The 20,721-nt window shown below is 34.5% G+C and overlaps 1 protein-coding gene across 1 annotated transcript in view; it reads left to right on the forward strand.

Annotated features, from left to right (window-relative positions):
• The window catches only part of LOC119838105 (scavenger receptor class B member 1), a 98,379-nt gene that overhangs the window by 76,070 nt on the left and 1,588 nt on the right, over nucleotides 1-20,721 (forward strand). The window contains exons 3-12 of the mRNA XM_038363918.1: nucleotides 3,275-3,366; nucleotides 3,787-3,947; nucleotides 9,500-9,638; nucleotides 10,439-10,566; nucleotides 11,072-11,156; nucleotides 11,863-11,993; nucleotides 17,599-17,720; nucleotides 18,932-19,066; nucleotides 19,591-19,709; nucleotides 20,419-20,550. Coding sequence (XP_038219846.1) covers nucleotides 3,275-3,366; nucleotides 3,787-3,947; nucleotides 9,500-9,638; nucleotides 10,439-10,566; nucleotides 11,072-11,156; nucleotides 11,863-11,993; nucleotides 17,599-17,720; nucleotides 18,932-19,066; nucleotides 19,591-19,709; nucleotides 20,419-20,550 — 1,244 coding nt within the window. The remainder of the gene's footprint in view (nucleotides 1-3,274; nucleotides 3,367-3,786; nucleotides 3,948-9,499; nucleotides 9,639-10,438; nucleotides 10,567-11,071; nucleotides 11,157-11,862; nucleotides 11,994-17,598; nucleotides 17,721-18,931; nucleotides 19,067-19,590; nucleotides 19,710-20,418; nucleotides 20,551-20,721) is intronic.

Below are 20,721 nucleotides of genomic sequence, written 5' to 3' on the forward strand. Positions count from 1 at the left end.
AGTCGGTGGTGAATACCTAATAAAAAAATAAGATTCGCAGAAGGCGGACCTATTTGTCTGTAATGAAAAACGATCAGTGAAACAAATATATATTGTATACCAATGCCCCATACCCCATAGAGGGACAAAGTTACTATTCATAGAATTTTCTTTGCAGTGGTTGTTAGCTATTTATTTTTTACTAGCGGTCCGCCTTGGCTTCGCCCGTGGTACATATATAGCCTAAAGCTTTACTCAATAAATGGGCTATCTAAAATTGAAAGAAATTTTCAAAACGGACCAATAGTCCCTGAGATTAGCGCGTTCAAACAAACGAACTCTCCAGTTTTATAATATTAGTATACATTTAATTAAAATCGTCAAAAATGGCGCCACCGACATAATGATAAAAATGTCTAAGTCAAGTTTCGTTTTAAATTTAAGATGGCCGAACACAAAATGGGGGGAGGAGGGAATTTAATTGGTTATAATATGTTATACATTATACGTTACATATTGTGTTACGTAATTAATATTATTTTTAAATTCAGTAAAATTAATAATTTATTCAAACATATTATCGATGATTCGCATAAATTGCTAACTCATTAATAAAACACAGTCTAAAGTTTGAAATTAAATATTAACAAAAACACGACTGTAAAACTATTTGTTATTATTTATTGATGTCTTTTCCACTTCCTAGTTTCCAACTATGCGTCAAACATTTTTATAGATTTTTTATTTTGTACGTAAAAAAATAACTATGTAGCCACAGTGCCACCAAGCTTAGCGATTTATATTATTACACGAAAATTTTCGTGACTTTTACAATAAAACAAAAAATACATCACAATTATTGTAAAAAAAGTCCCGCTTTAATACAACGCCATCTAGTTTTATGTCAACAGCGATTCTATCAACTATCTGTCATTGACACACAGATAAAAAATAAATTCAATTCGATTTTCATTCCTTTTGACTCTGCAATAATGAGTTGTTATTTCATTTAAATATTTGTTTCTTAATTATGACATCTTATTTATATTTTAACGTGTCTAAACAGATATCGTATACAGATTATCAAAGTATAGGGTATGTTTTAATTTAATATTTCAAACTACCTTCATTGAAGTAAATTTTCCAAGTATGTATTTACAGTGGCATATGGTGGTAGACCGAGTAAAATGTAAACAGGTTAACTTCAGTAAGTTATATTTTTTAACTGTTACGTATAATCAAATAATTTATGGTTTCTGTGGTTAAAATATTGTTTAATTTTGATTTTTAATTAGAACTAGTTAAAATGTGTGTTAAATTAATCTGCACCAGATCTCAGACTGACAGGAAAGAAAAATATAAAGTATGAGTTTTAGAAAGAATATAAATGTTGTGGGAGGGAGTGGGTTTAGGTTATTGCGATTAGTGCTTAGAATATGGCTTCATAGTTCTATGCTTGATTCTTATTAAACTTATTATTGTCGAGGGTTCAATGCTCCCTACGGGAATTCACTACCAATAGGCATTACATTGCCGTAAGTTAGTGTGCTCCGTGTTATTTGGATGTGTTTGTTATCAAAAAGGTATTTGAAGGTATAAGCTAGTGCTCAAATTATTATAATAATTCTTTATTTGCATAATGTGTGTACAAAGTTAACAAAGATTACAATGCGATCAACACATTAACCACAAAGGGCTTCTAATTTCATTAGCTCCGCGTCATTACATAATAATTTTATAGTAAATGTTTGACATTATATCTAAATTACATTAATTAATTATCGCATTATAAAAACACTAGCTGCGCCCCGCGGTTTTACCTGCGTAATTCCGTATCCCGTAGGAATATCGGGATAAAAAGTTACCTATATGTTATTCCAGTTGTCCAGCTGTCTACGTACCAAATTTCATTGCAATCGGTTCAGTAGTGTTTGCGTGAAAGAGCAACAACCACACACACATCCTTACAAACTTTCGCATTTATAATATTAGTAGGATATTTGACATTATATCTAAATTACATTAATTAAATTATTGCATTATAAAAACATTTGGGTAAAAAAAATATTCAGAAGTCAAAGTTAGCGCAAATTCACAAATATAAAAATTCTTAAAATGGTATGTCAATTTTTGTTTTCTTTTTTTAGCACAAAATGTGTTTGATTTGATAGAAAAGACAAAATTACATTTGATAATTGATTTGAATTCATAAGTGAAAGGAAAATAGTCACTTACGTGAAGTCTTGTGTCCCCTAAGGGGGTATGGGGTAAATGATATACATTTGTTTCACTGATCGAATTTCTTTGTGGACGAATAGGTGATCAGCCTTCTGTGTCCGAGACTGAGACATTTTTATGTGAGTCCCCACCGGGAATCGAACCCAAGACGGTGGCGGTCAAAATACAGGTAGTACTTAATTTAGATAATTGAATTAACTATAGGAACGTCTGGTGCTCTCAGGTTATATATTGCATAGTTGCATAATTTTATATAGAGAAGTTCCCAAACACTATCCTTGTTAATAAGATAAATCATATTATTCCTTGGTATCTTGAGGTCATCAAGACCTTAAAATGACGTTTAAATCTATACGTCACTTTAAGGTCTTTGATGAACAGATTAAAAATATATTATAACTTATAAACTCTTTTAACAGACCTCCTTGCTTTAAAAGATTATTGATGGGAAACAATTATTGATTTAAGTAAATGACTCTAAGAGAAAATTTTACCATTTCTTAAGCAATTTTAAGGTCCATATTGTTTGAGGAGTTGATAATATTGAAATACTAACTGCGCCCCGCGGTTTCACCCGCGTAAGTCTGTATCCCGTAGGAGTATCGGTATAAAAAATTGCCTATGTGTTATTTCAGTTGTCCAGCTATATACGTATCAAATTTCATTGCAATCGGTTAAGTAGTTTTTGCGTGCAAGAGTAACAAACATACACACACATACACATACACCCATCCCCACAAACCTTTCATTTATAATATATTAAGAAAGATCTATACCAATATATAATGCTGAAGAGTTTGTTTGTTTTATTTATTTAAGACTCTAATATTAGGAACTACTGGATCGATTTGAATGAAATTTTGTACGCCGCGTAAATGTACGTCCTTTCACTAGGGACGTGGGACAGGCCACGGCAAAGCTAGTCAATGTATAATATTCCATCGTTTTTATGTTTTTTTTTTTAATGAATGTACGTGCAAAAAGACGACCATAGTCCAATATAATTGTATATTTATCTTTATAAAATATATTTTTTATACTTTTTTTTTTGTTTCAGGACGCCTAGCAGTTATCACCTTCAGTATATGCACAGTCGTATTAGGTGTGGTTCTTTCTTTTGTGCCATGGCTCGATTATATTATATTCAGGGTAAGTGTTTATAAATATTTATAATATAAATATATAACATTTTTGAAAACACCACTGTATGTGACAGTACCGACATCAATTATATTTTATTTAATATTTATACTGAATAATAATAATATACAGGGAATAGATCGGATTAATTTTGCTTACTATTTAAATGTGAAAAAATGTGAGCCGTCGCCACGGCATGCGTCGCCACGGCATGCGTCGCCACGCCAGAAATCGGTTTTACGTGTGGCTATAGATGTTTCCATTCAATAAATATACATTCTTGGTGGTATACCGATGTACGTAATAACCATTAAAAGAGCAAATCGCCATTATTTCTCATGATTTACGCTTTTCTATACGGCCATATCAGTCCATTTTTATATTGACAGGTGACAGTTGACAGATGACACATATGTTTTTTTTTTGCAGGAATTAAGGCTATGGAATGGCTCCCTCAGTTACAGCTACTGGCAGAGGCCAGGCGTTATTCGTCTCACCAAGGTGTATATATTCAATGTAACAAACCCCCAGGGGTTTTTGGAGAACGGTGAAAAACCGAAACTCAATGAAGTCGGCCCGTTTGTCTATAGGTAAGTCTGTCACATTTATAAAACAGATAATTCATTATTAAGGATTTTATAAAATCAAATAAAATTGGAATTGAGCAACTATTCCTTTTCACATTTTATCTTATCTTACAAATGTAATAATAATGAAGCTTCTCGTATTCAGTGGTGCGTTCGTGATGCATGATGATGATAATAATCATCATCAGCCTACTTAACCCACTGCAGACACGGGCCTCCTATGAGTGTTCAGACCATAGTCCAACACGCTGGCCAAGTACATCATCGAATTTTTCATTCATGGATATGTCGGTTTCCTCAGTGTTCAAACAGTGGAGATGAAAACTGGTGATGTGTATAATGAGCAGATAAATTGAAAAATCAATAAACCCCTGCACGCTCGTTTCATGTCCGAGAGCCTCGCATCTGAGACACTGCTATTACATGATAAACAATATGTAGTATTCCCATGATGATGATGATGATGATGATGATAAAATGGAGGAAGGAAGGTGGAATTCCTTCATTAAAAATGGAAGGATTTTTAAGTAGTTTACATGATTGACCTTTCAGTAAGACCCCGATGGAATGATGTCGGACGTGTTAGGTTGTTTACGAATCGCCGCATGGGGCGAGCGAGCGAAGCGAGCGTGCCGCAGCTGGCGCGGGCCAGAATCGATTGTAGGGCGCTTCCCACTCAAACATAAACCAGCTTGGACCTTAATAAAACGTCAATTAATTCTGGTTTATAAACCAAACGCTATTGTTACAAAGCTACACGTGTTATCATGCACAACGGGTTTTTACGGTAACATATTATATATGCTGTGTTGCGAAAAAACTTCGCTTGTGCGATTCAGAGAAACGTGACGCTACAATAACACCACATATGAAAATAATGGAAAATATTGCAAATAAAATGCTCGAGCATGTATTAAACATGACCTGTGGTTGACCTCAAATGCCAGGTTTATAGCGATTATGAAGAGCCTTGGTTTTGAACCACGTATAATGCAGTCTTTTATTAATTGCGATGGTTGAGGCCAATTTTCTTATTTCCGTTTAGTTAAAATTATTTGATCGACCCAGCTTTGTCCATTGTACATAGACTATCTCACGCAGTGAAATTGTAGGTTTCTAACGGTGAAAGAATTTTTGAAATCGGTGCATTCGTTTTTGTCTGAAAACATTACAAACATACACACAAAACACGCAAATGTTCGCCCATTAAAATATTACTTTATTTAGATCATAATTGGATGCATTATAGATGGACAGACAGACGAATTTTTAACTGAAATTAAAGACGTTATAACGGTTTTAGTTATAAAATTAATGAAAATATTATATTATTACCTTACGTCGTTAAATACTATCCAATGGTAAGATTTTATGGGAAGATTTAATGAAAAACAAGTTGTACAACACGTCTATAGAAGACTAGCTGCGCCCCGCGGTTTCACCCGCGTAAGTCCGTTTCCCGGAGGAATATCGGGATAGAAAGTTACCTATATGTTATTCCAATTGTCCAGCTATCTACGTACCAAATTTCATTGCAATCGGTTCAGCAGTTTTGGCGTAAAAGAGCAACAAACACACACACATCCTTACAAACTTTCGCATTTATAATATTAGTAGGAATCCACCTTACATCGTTAAATACTATCCAATGGTAAGATTTTATGGGAAGATTTAATGAAAAAATTATACAACACCTCTATAGAAGATTGGCGTGAAACAGTAGCATAAAGTTAGTATATTGCGTGATATAAGCTGGAGCTGGAGGCCCCAATTCCTTTCTATACCCTTCTTAAACCTTTTCTTTATTCCTATATTCATTCCTTAACACCTTCTCATCCATTCTCTCGATCTTGCCATTTGAAGAAGCGAAAGCTCTCTGCAAATATTCCTGGGCGGTGATCGCATACCATCAGGCGAATCTCAATTGCTCGCACTTTTATAAAAAAAGGAATAATAAAAAATATTTAATATATGACAGTTCAATTTTCATTTTCCGCAAAAAACAGTAACACAGACTGTGTTCCAGTTATATAACCGTCAAAACATTTACGATACAGAGCGTTCCGTTCCACAGACAAATTCATGCTTTGCGATCAAGCCAAGAATAGGATCGGCTTAGCGCCATCTTGTGACGTCATAGCTATCAAATCAATTAGTCAATGAAGCTAAGAAATAACAATCGTATTTGTTTCGTAAGTGTCCGCCAAGTAAAGTAAACATTATTGATATATTAACGTCTTTTAAATATAGGTTCTTTTTCAAATGACATTTGACACATTAATTCATTGACACCCCTATTCCAATCGCATCGATAATACTACGGATAATACATACATGTACTAGAAATATACAAAACCTAATAGTATAGCAGTATGCTCGTTACCTTTTACCGTGGTTGCCTGGAAGAGATCACTTCTAAGTGATAAGGCCGCTAAACAAATTGTACACTTTATTATAATAAACATTATTATTATTATTTAAAAAAAAAGCAGTGGTGGCTCAGTGGTGAGAACCTCGGACTTCAAAATCGATAAATCGGGGTTCGAGACCGGGCGAGCGTGCAGGAAATAAATTGATTTTTCAATTTATCTGCGCATGTGGATAACATCACCACTGCTTAAACGGTGAAGGAAAACATCGTGAGGAAACCGGCATGTCCAAGAATTAAAAGTTCCACGACATGTGACATCTGCCAACCCGCACTTGGCCAGCGTGGTGGATTATGGCCTGAACCCTCATAGGAGGCCTGTGTCCCAGCAGTGGGAACATATATGGGCTGATGATGATGATTATTATTTTTAAGTTTCCTTCCATGTATAATTGTTAAAGAGTTAAATAAATAAAACCCCTTTCTGTTGCAATCGGTTAAAAATATATCTAAAATAATTTTGGAGGATTTTTAGGTAGTACTTTACAGAACCCTATTATATATTATACGATTATTAATTATTTAAAAATTATTGTTTGACGTCATTTACACTGGAAGAACGATAATATATTTTAATGAATCGATTATAAAAAATATCCATTTAAATATCTTCTTATAGATACATGATAGCGGCTAAAAAATATAATCATAAATTATAAGGAATTAAAAAACAACCGACACGACACATGAAAAATATTTCTATTATTTATATATCATGAAGTGCTTACGTCATAAAATTATAAACCACTTTTGGTTGATTTAGTCAATTTATTCACGAAAAAGGTCTCAAATGAAACGAACAAATAAAAATTGATACGTAGTGTGAAACAGTGCAATTAAAGAGGGCCAGGCATGAATTTAAATTGGTTTGCGGACGAATCCAACAAGTACCCGTGGCCCATTCATCAATGCGGCTTGACGGAACACAGTGGGGTTTTAGTCGGTAGGAATCCGACATGACCCCCGGGGAAGGCCGTGGGCATCTATACAACATTTCCCAACTTACAAAAATAAGGCATGTGTTTAATAAAAAAATTATTATCAACACCAACAACATTTCCCAATTAAAACAACAAATGATTCTCGATCGATAGGTTAAAAGTGGACAAGGGGCAAACGCGGGACGAACGCACCCGACCTACGTCTTTTTTTATATCATAGCGGACTACAGAGCTGGTGGTTCGCCTGATGGTAAACGATCACCACCGCCCGTGAACAGAGCATAGGTAGTGCTTCTGTGAATGCGCTGTCCACTTTAAGGGGTAAGGGAAAGGATTGACGACTGAAAAGAGAGAGTGGACTGGGAAAGGTGAGGAAAAGGAGACGGGCATCCGGATCCCCCACTCATCGTACGAAACACAGTAGCATGCTACTATTTCAAGCCGGTCTTCTGTGGGCACTTCCCCGGTGCGAGCTAGCCCAATTCGTGCCGAAGCGTGCTCGATTCCCTCATGTGAATACGTACACTATGTTGCTAACATTTTGGGACCCATAGAGGCTTCCGTGCAGATGTCTTAATGTTAAAATTTTATACTTCTTTCCAAAACCGGTGGTAATTGGTAAAACTATCTTCATCATCATCATCATCAGCCCATATATGTTCCACCTGCTAGGACACAGGCCTCCTATGGGGGTTCAGGCCATAATCTACCACGCTGGCCAAGTGCGGGTTGGCAGATGAAAACTATCTTATAACAATTCAAAATACTTCTAGAAGTCTAATTGGATAAAAACATGTTTAATTTTCAGTTTTTTTGCGATATGTAATCGCTGGATAGCGTAAAACAAATTTTGAGATGTCCTTTTAACATTGACTAATAACAAATTGTTAATCAGTGCATTCATAATTTATTCGAATGCATTAAGCTGTTTGTCCAAGACATTAATGGAACCACTTCTTTATGTTTTATTGATGTCAGGTTGATAAATATGTCCGAGATCTTTATATAACGTGAAAAAGGAATTAAAAACGTAATAGATAAATAAGCACCTGTTTATAAAATTAGATTAGCTATAAGGATCTCGTAGAGACCCGAAAATGTCTAGAAGATTCTCACAATGCAATAATCTATACTACACTAATATTATAAAGCTGAAGAGTTTGTGTGTTTTTTGAACGCACTAATCTCAAGAACTTCTGGTCCGATTTGAAAAATTCTTTCAGTATTAGATAGCCCATTTATTGAGGCTATATATGTACCACGGGTGAAGCCGGGGAGGACTGCTAGTAGTTAATATACAGAATGAAAGCACAAATCTAGCTGAAGATTGCTATTTCTCACAACACAAGTAATATTAACAACGTAACTAGCTTTTGCCCGCGTTCAATTTGGATTAAAACTCCTTTCTCTCCCGCCCTTTTTTATGTGAAAGGCAACCAAGCTGGTGGTTCGCCTGATGGTAAGGGATCACCACCGCCCATGAACAATGCGCTGTCCGCTATTAATGGGTAAGAGAAGGAAAGGATTGATGACTAGACAGAAGTTATGAACTGTGTAGGGTTATGAGGAAATGGGCCTCCAGCTCCCCCACTCACCCTACGAAATACAATAAAAAAAAGTGAAGTCCCGTGTCCCCTAGTGGGGTATGGGGCAGATGATGAACATCTGTTTCACTGAACGATTTTCTTTACGGACAAGTAGGTGATCAGCCTTCTGTGTCCTGCCAGACCGAGACATTTGGGAATTGAACCCATGACCCCACGGTTCTACGCTCACGCGTTAACCACTGTACCAAGGAGACGGACGGAATACAATGGCATGCTATTCACGCCGGTCTGTGTGGTGTGGTACTTACCTGATGTGAGCTGGTCCAATTGCCGAAGTGTGCTCGACTTCCACATACAAGCTTGCTTTGCTTTATATGGAGAGTCTAAGTTCCTTTAATGGGCTAAAGAGTCTAACTCTTATACACTGAGTGGATCTCCCGTTTATACGAGGCTTATTCAACTTTATGTAAATCAAATTATTCTTTATTAACTTTACCTCGTATAAATAAATGTATTTTCTTTCTTTCTTCTTTCTTTCTCCTTTCTTTCTCCTTTCTTTCTTCTTTTTTCTTCTTTCTTTCTTATTTCTTTCTTCTTTCTTTCTTATATGCTGTAGTGATGTAAATTTTTGTTTAACAGAGAGGATATGGAGAAAGTGAACATAAGATTTCACGACAATGACACGGTGACGTTTCAACACAATAAGATATTGAGGTTTGTGCCCGAGCTGTCTGTGGACAAGACGCAGAAACTGGTCGTACCGAATATACCGCTTTTGGTGAGGTTTTTAATGTAATTTGGATATAAAAATGTTTCTTTTGGTCGAGTATTACGCCGTGTATTGTGCTTTACTTGGTGATGATATTTAAGGTTAAGTAATCTATGACGCGGTTAGTATGTGGATGGGTAACGGAATTTTAATTCATATAAAATATTATGGGGATTTCTTTCAAAAACTGTGTTATCGTTGTAATATTTAGTGTTTTAATGACAAATGACTACAAGTCATAGAAGATTACGTTCGTGTCTTCACTTTTTAAATGTCTGTCTGTGTGTCCGTCAGTCTGTGATTACAAACCGTGATAGTTAGACGGTTACAACTTTCTTTTTTTATATCATAGCGGGCAACTGAGCTGGTGGTTCACCTGATGGTAAGCACCATCGCCCATGAACATTCGCAGAGGTGGAGCCTCTGCGAATCCGTTAAACGATTACATGGTGTAAAGGATAAGGAAAGCATTGACGACAGGTAAGAATGGGAAGGGTGAGGAAGAGGAAACGAGTTCTTCAAAGATATTTGCCGCCATAATCCTATTAATATTATAAATGCGAAAGTTTGTATGGATGTATGGATGTTTGTTACTCTTTCACGTAAAAACTACTCAACCAATTGCCATGAAATTTGGTACGTAGACAGCTGGATAACTGGAATAACATATAGGCAACTTTTTATCCCGATATTCTTACGAGATTCGGACTTACGCGGGTGAAACCGCGGGGCGCAGCTACTATAATAATATTAGAGAAATCTTCACATACGTCACCGTAATATCAAATACTAAATATCAATATTTCCAGACTGTGACGTCGTTCTCGCCGAACATGGCGGGCTGGGTGTTCAATCTACTGGTGTCAGGCCTCACTCTCACTTACAGGGAGCGAGCCAAGCCATTCGTCCATGTGACAGCCGAAGAGCTTGTGTTTGGGTAAGTGTAATTCAATTGAAATTGAAGTGGGAATGGACAGCCCACACGATGAGTTCCTAAAATATAAATGAGATAGATATATCCGAGTGGTGGCCAAGGTATTACAGGAGAAAGAATGGGGGACAATGTCGTTGGTGGGAGGGTTTAGGGTTAGTTTAGTTTTTTGTTGCTCTTTCACGCAAAAACTGTTGAGCCGATTGCAATGAAATTTGGTACGCAGACAACTGGACAACTGGAATAACATATTGGCAACTTCTATCCCGATATTCCTACGGGATACGGACTTACGCGGTTTCAACCGCGGGTCACAGCTAGTGTATATGTAATATTATGAATATACTATAGTTTGTTGACATAAAAACAAATTAAATAAAATTGTTTCTTTGTTTCACACAACATCGCAAATAACGAGAACTCTCTGGTCCATTACTCTTTACAAAACGGAGTGTAAATTTAATAAATAATATTGATAAGCTACAAATATATAATATTATATTATCCGCAGGTACAACGACCCGTTGGTGACATTGGCTCATTATTTCTACCCCAAAGGCAAACGACCGAACAGTCAAATGGGCTTACTACTAGCGGTAAGTTTATATATTTTAATTAAAGTATCTAAATATAGATTTATTTCCAACATATACCTATGAGTCATATTTTATTGGACAGTAGAATATATATAGTGATATGGTAAATTTTTTCATCAAAATTGTCAATTGAAATGGAAAAAAAATAACATGATCACTGGTATGATCCAAGATAAATGATAGTGTAATATCCCCCTAAGACATTGACATACATAATAGATATAGATACATATTAGACCTTCAGAATTAGATATACCATTTATATAGTAGATATGCCCAAGATGCATACCCATAGTTTCAAAAACATCCGAATAAAATGAGCGCAATATTACAAACTAGCTGCGCCCCGCGGTTTCACCCGCGTAAGTCCGTATCCCGTAGGAATATCGGGATAAAGAGTTGCCTATATGTTATTCCAGTTATCCAGCTATCTACGTGCCAAATTTCATTGCAATCGGTTCAGTAGTTTTTGCGTGAAAGAGCAACAAACACACACATATCCTTACAAACTTTCGCATTTATAATATTAGTAGGATTGTGCGCTCATTCCAGCCTCGTGACACTCGCATCTAGACGACGATCTAAAAACAACTTTAAGCAATTTACGTAAGGTTGAATTTTGAAAAACTATACACTCAAAACAATAACTTTAAATAATTGGCGAGTGTGTTTTTTATATATGTCTAATACCCGGTTTTTCTTTTAGAGAAACGGTACACTATCGGAAGTATCAACGATTTATTCAGGTCAGGATATGACGAAGTTTGGATATTTAGATAAAATTAATGGTTTGGACCATCTACCGCACTGGAAGAACAGGCCCTGTAATGATATCAGGTTGGTTTTATCATCAAATATTCTAGAAGATTATATTCGTACTGATTTTGTCTTAATGTTATAAACAACAAACATAAAATCACAAAATCTTCGTCTGCGTGTTCTGAGGCTCGTTTCCTTTCCCTCACCCTTCCCAGTCCCTGTTTTTATTTCCCTCGTTAATACTTTGCTCATGCGGTGATGGTGATCGCTTACCTTTAGACGAAAATTATATTAAAAGTCTTTCAAATAAAAGAGAATCATCAAAATCGGTTCAGCGGTCGAAAATTCTGAGGTTACAAAGAAAAAAAATATATTCTATTTGATAACCTCCTTATTTGCAGTCTATTGAAATATTAAAAATGAAAAAAATATTTATTGTCATAACATCCCTACTTCCCTACTAATATTATAAATGCGAAAGTAACTCTGTCTGTCTGTCTGTCTGTTACGCTTTCACGCCTAAACCACTGAACCGATTTTGATAAAATTTGGTATGATGATAGAACTGAACTTGGGAAAGGACATAGGATACTTTTTATCGCGAAAAAAGGGTAGAAAGGGTTGGAAAAGGGGATGAAAGTTTGTATGAAAGTTCGATCGTCAAACCGATTTTGATGAAACTTGATGTGAAGGTGGAGCTAAACGTGGAAAAGAACAAACCATACTTTTTAATGCGAAGAAAATACTCCTTACCATGTCGCGCGATATAAGCGAATTCTACGCGGGCGAAGCCGCGGCCTAAAAAAGCTAGTATAGTATAATTAGTATAGTATTATATTATCTGTGGTGTAGAGAATAGACTATATAGTTTTATGATTTTACCGATTCAACAAAAAATAGATCACGCTTCGTCAATACGATACAATCACAATACTATGTTAAATTGCCGTATATATTTTATGGTGATTCTTGCACTTTCAGCCAACTTCGAATAAAGGAGGGTGTATCAATTCGACTGAATTAAATATAAAATATTTTTGAGCTTGTTAAGACAGAACTTTAGGCTTCTTTAAAATTTAAAAGAATTTCTTTGAAATCTACAGATACAGTTATTTAAAAATATATATGATAAATAAAAATCATTATTATGGATTATATAAATATCCAAAATAGTATTTTTGCTGTTATTAAACAAATTTTTTTAATAGAAACACTTCTCTTAAGTAGTTTATATAATGAGATTGACAAAGTATGTAAAATATGCAATCGGCATAGAAACAAAAATGACCTCGAAAATTGCGATATTTTATGATAGTTAAAAAAATATATAAATAATACCTCAATGTTACTGCAAAACTGCTCGATCTATTCGGCTGTTATTTATCATGTATGAGAGACTATTTTGCAATGTTGAAAACATACATATATATATTTTCAGAAAAAAAGAAAATTAAGAAACTTAAATTTTTTTTTATTTTTCCAAACGACAGGCATAGTCTGGTGGAATTTCTAGTGTTTAAACATAATGCAAAAATGCTAATGAAACAACCTCGATGTGCGAAAATCTATTAATAAACGCATAACATACTAAGCTATTATTAATATATTGTAATTACAATTTAAATTCAATAAATTGTCACAGTCACAGTCATCACTATATATATAAATAATTGATAAAAATTTTATTATTTACCTGTCAAACGATGAAATACAATTATATTTAAATGCGCCTACGCATCTCACAACGCTTGATAAGCGACTGCGCGAATAAACAGACCATTAAATATATCAAAAGCAAAATGCAATGCCAAATGTTAAATATGACATATGTCGCCACAGATAAAATATAAAACCAACATTAAAGTTTAATCTGTGGCTTCATTGCTTAAAATTTGATTGTATAAGACGTCAATATGATATTGCGAATTTACACAATATATACAAATGTGTATTATTTAAATGCATATATATTAATGAGTGACATATCTTAATGTCACACTATTGGTACAGTTTTTCTCGCCATGAGAACCTTCTTTGTTCCTTAACAAAAACGTTAAAAATATTGCCAAATGGGTCTAGCCGTTCACGACTTTTACGATTACCAACACATTTAACTATTATTTTTTTAAATACTTAGTGCGGGAGTCGAGCACGATAGTGCCAGCTCTCACCGGAGAAGGTGCTACACCCCCACAGAAGTTCGGCGAATTATTTCATAGAACTAGCAAGCTACTGTGTTTTGTTCGGTGGGTCGGAGAGCTGGAGGCCTTCATATTCATTTCCTCACCTTTCCCGTTCCTTTACTCCCGTCGTCATATCCTGTCCATATCCTTTATCTCATTTAAAGCGGGCAACGCATTTGTAGCAGCCCTACCTCTGGCCGGTGGTGATCGCTTACCACCAGGCGAACCACCAGCTCAGTTGATATAAAAAAAGAAAAAAACATAGATGGGCTTTCTTATCGTTCTAGACTAGCTTTTGCCCGCGGCTTCGCACGCCTTAATTCAGAGTAGTTTAATAGATGTTATTATACATATAAACCTTCCACTTGAATCACTCTATCTATTAAAAAAAACCCACAAAATCAGTTAGGTAGTATTAAAGACTTAAGCATACTTAGGGATATAAGGATATGTAGTATTATTAAATTTTGTCAATTGCCAACCTTAGGAAAGGTATTAAATAAAAGAAAATATAGTTGATATAATTTATTTCTTAATATAAACATGTTTTGATTAAATACCATCTTATTCTAATAGACAAATAAGCATACTATGCGATTCAACTAAGAATAGGATCGATTCTACGCCATTTTGTGATGTCATAAGTATTTATTTATACGAATTAATAATCTCAGTTAGGACGTGCCGTATGTTTCAATGTTATGAAAGATTAGGAAAAATAACATAAGCCGTTTTTAAAATACATAAAAGATTTCCAAGTTAACCTAATTTCTCAAACGACGTTTATTATTTAATAGCGGGCAGCGGAGCTGGTGGTACACCTGATGGTAAGCGATCATCACCGCCCATGAGCATTTGTAGGGCCACTGCAAATGCGCTGCCCGCTTTTAAGGGATAAAGCACAAGGTAAGGATTGACGATGATAATGAAGAAGTGGACTTGGAAGGGGCCACCTCCCACCCGAGGGGGCTGGAAGGGGACCTACCCAAGGGGTCTGGAAGGGGACCTACCTAAGGGGCTGAAAGGGGACCTACCCAAGGGTGCTGGAAGGGGATCTACCCAAGGGGGCTGGAAGGGGACCTACCCAAGAGGGTTGAAAGGGGAACCCTGGGCTTGACACACAATTAACACATAAATCACTGACGTTTCTATTCTCAGTTGAACTCGCCTATTACAATGACAGTGTCTCACACACATACACGCATACACACATACACAACTATAACCAATTATATCTTTATATATATAAAATTCTCGTGTCACAGTTTTCGTTGCCATACTCCTCCGAAACGGCTTGACCGATTCCTCTGAAATTTGGTAAGCATATTGGGTAGGTCTGAGAATCGGCCAACATCTATTTTTTATCCCGATATTCCTACGGGATACGGACTTACGCGGGTGAAACCGCGGGGCGCAGCTAGTAAAGTAATATTACTAAAGTCTTACAGTAAAACCGAATAGTTAAAAAAATCCTAATATGGAATATGTACCTATGCTAAATTACATTCTAAACATACATAAAGTATTACAAACAGACGTGGTCATAATAATTTAAAAATTCTTAGCAATATAATTTTATGTTGTATTTCATGGTAAAGGGGATTCCCCGTGCATCTGATTGAGATAAGATGTCGCATTAAATTTAATTTATTACCTGATCGCGTGTTTATATGACTAATCCTAATAATGAAATAAACTATAGGTCTTTTAACGACCTAGGTACTCGTATTTTAGACACTAGTAATTCACAACGTAAATTCAACTCAGTAACTTAATAAGTTTTGAAGGCAAATTAAGAATTATATTATTATTATGTATTATACAGCACGGGGATAATGGTAATATTTTTTTATTAAAAACTAATGGTTCGCCCCGGCTTCAAACGTGGTACATTTTCTCTCCTGATGACTTTCTCGAGAACGCTTAGCGACATTTAGCGAATTATACATAGATAGACAGATTTAGCGATGGATGTATAGTAAACTAGCTTTTGCCCGCGGCTTCGCAAGCGTTAAATTCACATTAGTTTTATAGATTTTATTATACTTATAAACCTTCCTCTTGAATCACTTTATCTATTTAAAAAAAACTCCATCAAAATCCGTTATGCATTTTAAAAGGTTTAACCATACATAGGGACATAGGGATAAAGAAAGCGACTTTTTACTATGTAGTGATATAATATTGAAGATCTAATTTTTTATTTTATTTGAGTTTGTTACTAAATTTTTATTCTGTTAATAAATTAATAAAAAACGCTTTCCCTATTATTTTAGTGTTTGATTGTTGTCAATTGGTCCCATTCAGAAAGTGGGGAGGTACCAGAGATTTTTTAAATAGTTTTACTTATAATAAAAACTTATATATAAAATTGATGTGCAAACGTCAAAAATATTTCAATTTACGTTACTTCTCTTATCATAATCAAATATTTTAATAAGTACGAAGTAAAAAGGTTGAGGAAACAAACTTCCTCTGTTTGTTTCAATTTGTTTATTTTCCTCATATATTATTTAGTTAAGATAACCTTTAGCTATGGTTTCAATGGGCATCCTTTAAACTTGTATTTACTTCTCTGAAATCGAATTATTTATACTACCGATTCGTCCCAGCTTTACCTACCTACATAGTCGACATCCCTCAGTCAGCTTGTTACGGTGAAAGAATTTTCTAAATCGATCCAGTAGTTTCGTAGTTTTCGGGTGAATACATTATAAACGTGCGTACAAAAACGCAAATCTTTCCACTTTATACATTTATATATATTTATATTTATATATTAGTAGAAAACTTATCACTTTTGGGGGTTTTAAAATAGTCATAATGCCGTAAGCCGTTTCGATTTCGCTTTATTTAGGCTATCAGATAAATAGACACGCCATTTAATATTATAATTATATACTGATATTTGGACATACGTATACATACCTATCTATACCGAAAAGTCTGAAAAAAATCGTATATTTGATACAAATGCATGTGTAAAAAATATGTAATTTCTAGTGAAGAATCTGGCTAAAATCTAGAATAATATCTTTGAATACGGCCTTAATAAGTTCTATAACTACTTTTTGGGAAAGCTGACGGCCCATATGCGTTTCCTTCCCAGTCCTTTCCTTTACTACCCTCACCAATAATTCACCCATCCATTAACTGAGGCGTTGCGCCTCTATATATGTTCACGGGTTGTGGTAGCGCTTACCATCAAGCGACCCATCAGCTCCTTCATCGCTAATTACTTTACAAAAAAACATATTAGATGCATTGGTTGTGTGTATTGCTGGTGATGGTTCTTAATCATCTCAATAGATGGCGTGGGGTTTCCCTTAGGCACATAAAACCGAAAGAGTAGAAGAAATTCGATTACTGTGGCCGAGAGGCTAGGCGATGCTACGGTTTGGCAAAAAACGCGGGTTCGAATCCTGCCTCGTGATCAATTTTTTTCTATTCTTTGAAAATTTCTCAACGTATTAGGTGCTTTAATAATATTGTATTTTTAGGGCGTCAGAGGGATCTTTCTTCCCGCCAAGGTCTATCACAAAAGCAGATACAGTTTATATTTACGATAAGGATCTATGCAGAATTCTACCGATGAAATACCGAAAGGATGTGTATAAAAATGGTGAGATTTTCAATGATTTTACAGGAATATATTAATTATCTAATTTGTAGCATACTAACCCACGTCGACTGCTCTCAAAAGACATGCTTTTTCTAATGTTTTCAATGCTGTTACATTCTATTAAACTTTTAGTAACTTTACATTTTTGTATGTAACTACTCACTTAGACTCGATTTTGATCCACATTAAGTGGACAGATTTAATTCAAGCTTTGTGCACTTATCAAGGATCGATGACAAAACAATAGTATCGTGAGTTCATTTTATTATCCTGATCAGAATGGCCACGATTTAATAATTTATAATGTACTCTGTATTAGAGCTAATGAGACAATTTAATTGATTTTATCATATCAGCGTGTTTATCAGTTCTTTTAACTATGTTTACTATTTATTATTATTATTTAACTATGTCTACTTCATTGGTAATTAAAATACACTTTAAAATACGTTCCGAAATACAAACTTTATATTAATACGATGTCATACTTTTTCTGTGCAATACAGTTCATATAAGTTACATACAAATTTAATTCGTGTAACATTTATTTTAATTATGATAATAGAATTTAAGTAGTACATATTTTTAAATTGTTCATGCACCAGTATTTATGTTAATATATTATGATTTATTTTGAATAATAATCGCTGCGTATAATTGTTGAGTTCATAGTATAATTAATTATGAGATACTTATTTATATACCTAGGCATGTGATATGTTTATTTATATGCACTAATTTTTAACTGTATAACTCTACGTATTAATTTTATAATATGCGAGTTAAGTATCTCAAGGCGCGGTCAGTGTATTGATGGGTGACCTCTTAGTAATACTAATGTGAAGACCTCATTGTATCAGAGGGTATGAGGCGTTAGGAATATTGAATTCATCAGAAGCTAGAAAACAATTTACATTAGAATAGAATAGAACTGATGATGCTGATGATGATTAGGATAATTATGATAAAGATGATGATGCTATTGTATGGTGATGATGATTGCGATGATTTTGATGATGATGGTGTTAGTGATAATGTTGTTGTTATCGGTGATGATGGCAATGGTTATTTTGTTTCTATTGATTTTGCTGTTAGTTGTGATGTAAATTATTGTGAAGTTGATAGGGATGATGATGTTACTGATGATGATACTGATAACAATCGTTATGTTGTGTAGTATATGATGATGATGACGATGACTTACTTTTCAGGTATCCAAGTAGGTCTATACACACCACCAGAGTCAACGCTAGAGAATGTAGAAGCGAATCCGGAAAATAAATGCTTTTGTGAAACGGAGAAGTGTCCTCCCAGAGGCTTGCAGAATATCAGCCCATGCCAGTACAGTGAGTAAATACATATAAAAGAATTAATACAGTAAAAAATATTTAATAAGATGGCTAAGTACGTCTCTTGTAATGGATCGTTGAAAATAAAAAAGTTGGTGAATAATGAATTGAGTAATTGTTTGAATTATTGGTAATAAATAAATCCATGGAATGTTGTCGCTTAAGAACCACAGGACAGTTCATTGTCATCATTGTTATATACATATCCAATATTATGTAGAATTAAAATGTAAAATTGATATTATTTTTAAAGAGCAACTATAGAGTTTCTTACCAGCTCTTATCTGTAGAAACTGCTTTCCGAACCGTTGTTAAATGTAAATGTTATGACGATTCGAAAGTGCTTCTAGAAGAAGTCAAATTGAATAAATAAATATTTGAGTTTGGCCTTGACTTGGCCAGCGTGGTGGATTAAGGCCTAGACCCCCTCATAGGAGGCCTGTGTCCCAGCAGTGGGAACATATATGGGCTGATGGTGATGATGATAGCAAAAAAAACTTATAATAACCCATTTATTCCAGATGCTCCAGTATACCTATCATATCCACATTTCTACGATGCCGATCCGTCGCTACTGAAAGACTTTGAAGGTTTGAAACCCGAAAAGGAGAAACACGAATCATACTTTTTGATACAGCCGGTAAGATAATAAAGAATATTAAACATAAATCCTTTTGCGTGCAATTGAAATAAATCTAATATATAAAATTCTCGTGTCACAGTTTTCGTTGCCATACTCCTCCGAAACGGCTTGAACGATTTTGATGAAATTTTTTGTGCTTATCCGGTATCTATGAGAATCGGCCAACATCTATTTTCATACCCCTAAATGATAAGAGTAAGGCAGAACAGCGTTTGCCGGGTACAGCTAGGATATATATATCTGAATAGTATTATATGTTATTGTTAAGATTTTCTAAATATCATCTGATTTTGAAAAATATTTGTATAATTTTTATGAAGGTTTCCATATTTTTGTTTAATAAGTTAGTAATAATTTTGTTAAAAGCTCCATAAACAATTAAGAAGCAAACTTATAACCATATATTAATCATTTAGTGAATAAGTAAAATATAAGTTTTAATATTTCATATCATATTTAGAACAAACAACAAAAAGTGGTGTACTGAAAGGTCTTGCGATCTTTACTATCTAAATCTAACAATTGTTTTATGAATTAATCAATTATAGTAATTAATGAAAAAGTTTATGTCAAAGCTCAAACTATAACTATGTCAGTAATGCCATAAAATGTTTATTGGATAGTAACTAGCTCACTTTACTCGCTTAGGTGTTGTAATATCATCACAAGAATGTTATACTTAATTTAATTGTTATTGTATTTACAGAAAATTGGTGTACCCTTAGAGGGTCAAATCCGAGTACAATTGAATTTAAAAGTAGACCGCGCAGCAAATATTCGAGTAAACAATATACATAAGTTCCCTGATATGGTATTTCCTGTTATGTGGCTACAAGAGGTAAGAAATCATCATTATATTTCAACAGTTTAAATTATTCATCATTTGTTATAATTTTGAAAAATTGAAAATTTCTGATTCTGTTCGGGTTATTCGTAATTCCAGTCCTCTATAAAATTTATTTATTTAACATAGCTATATATTATGGTAGACTGTACTGCCGTGTATTTT

The sequence above is a fragment of the Zerene cesonia genome, unplaced genomic scaffold (assembly GCF_012273895.1).
Source record: "Zerene cesonia ecotype Mississippi unplaced genomic scaffold, Zerene_cesonia_1.1 Zces_u001, whole genome shotgun sequence".
Lineage (NCBI taxonomy): Eukaryota > Metazoa > Arthropoda > Insecta > Lepidoptera > Pieridae > Zerene > Zerene cesonia.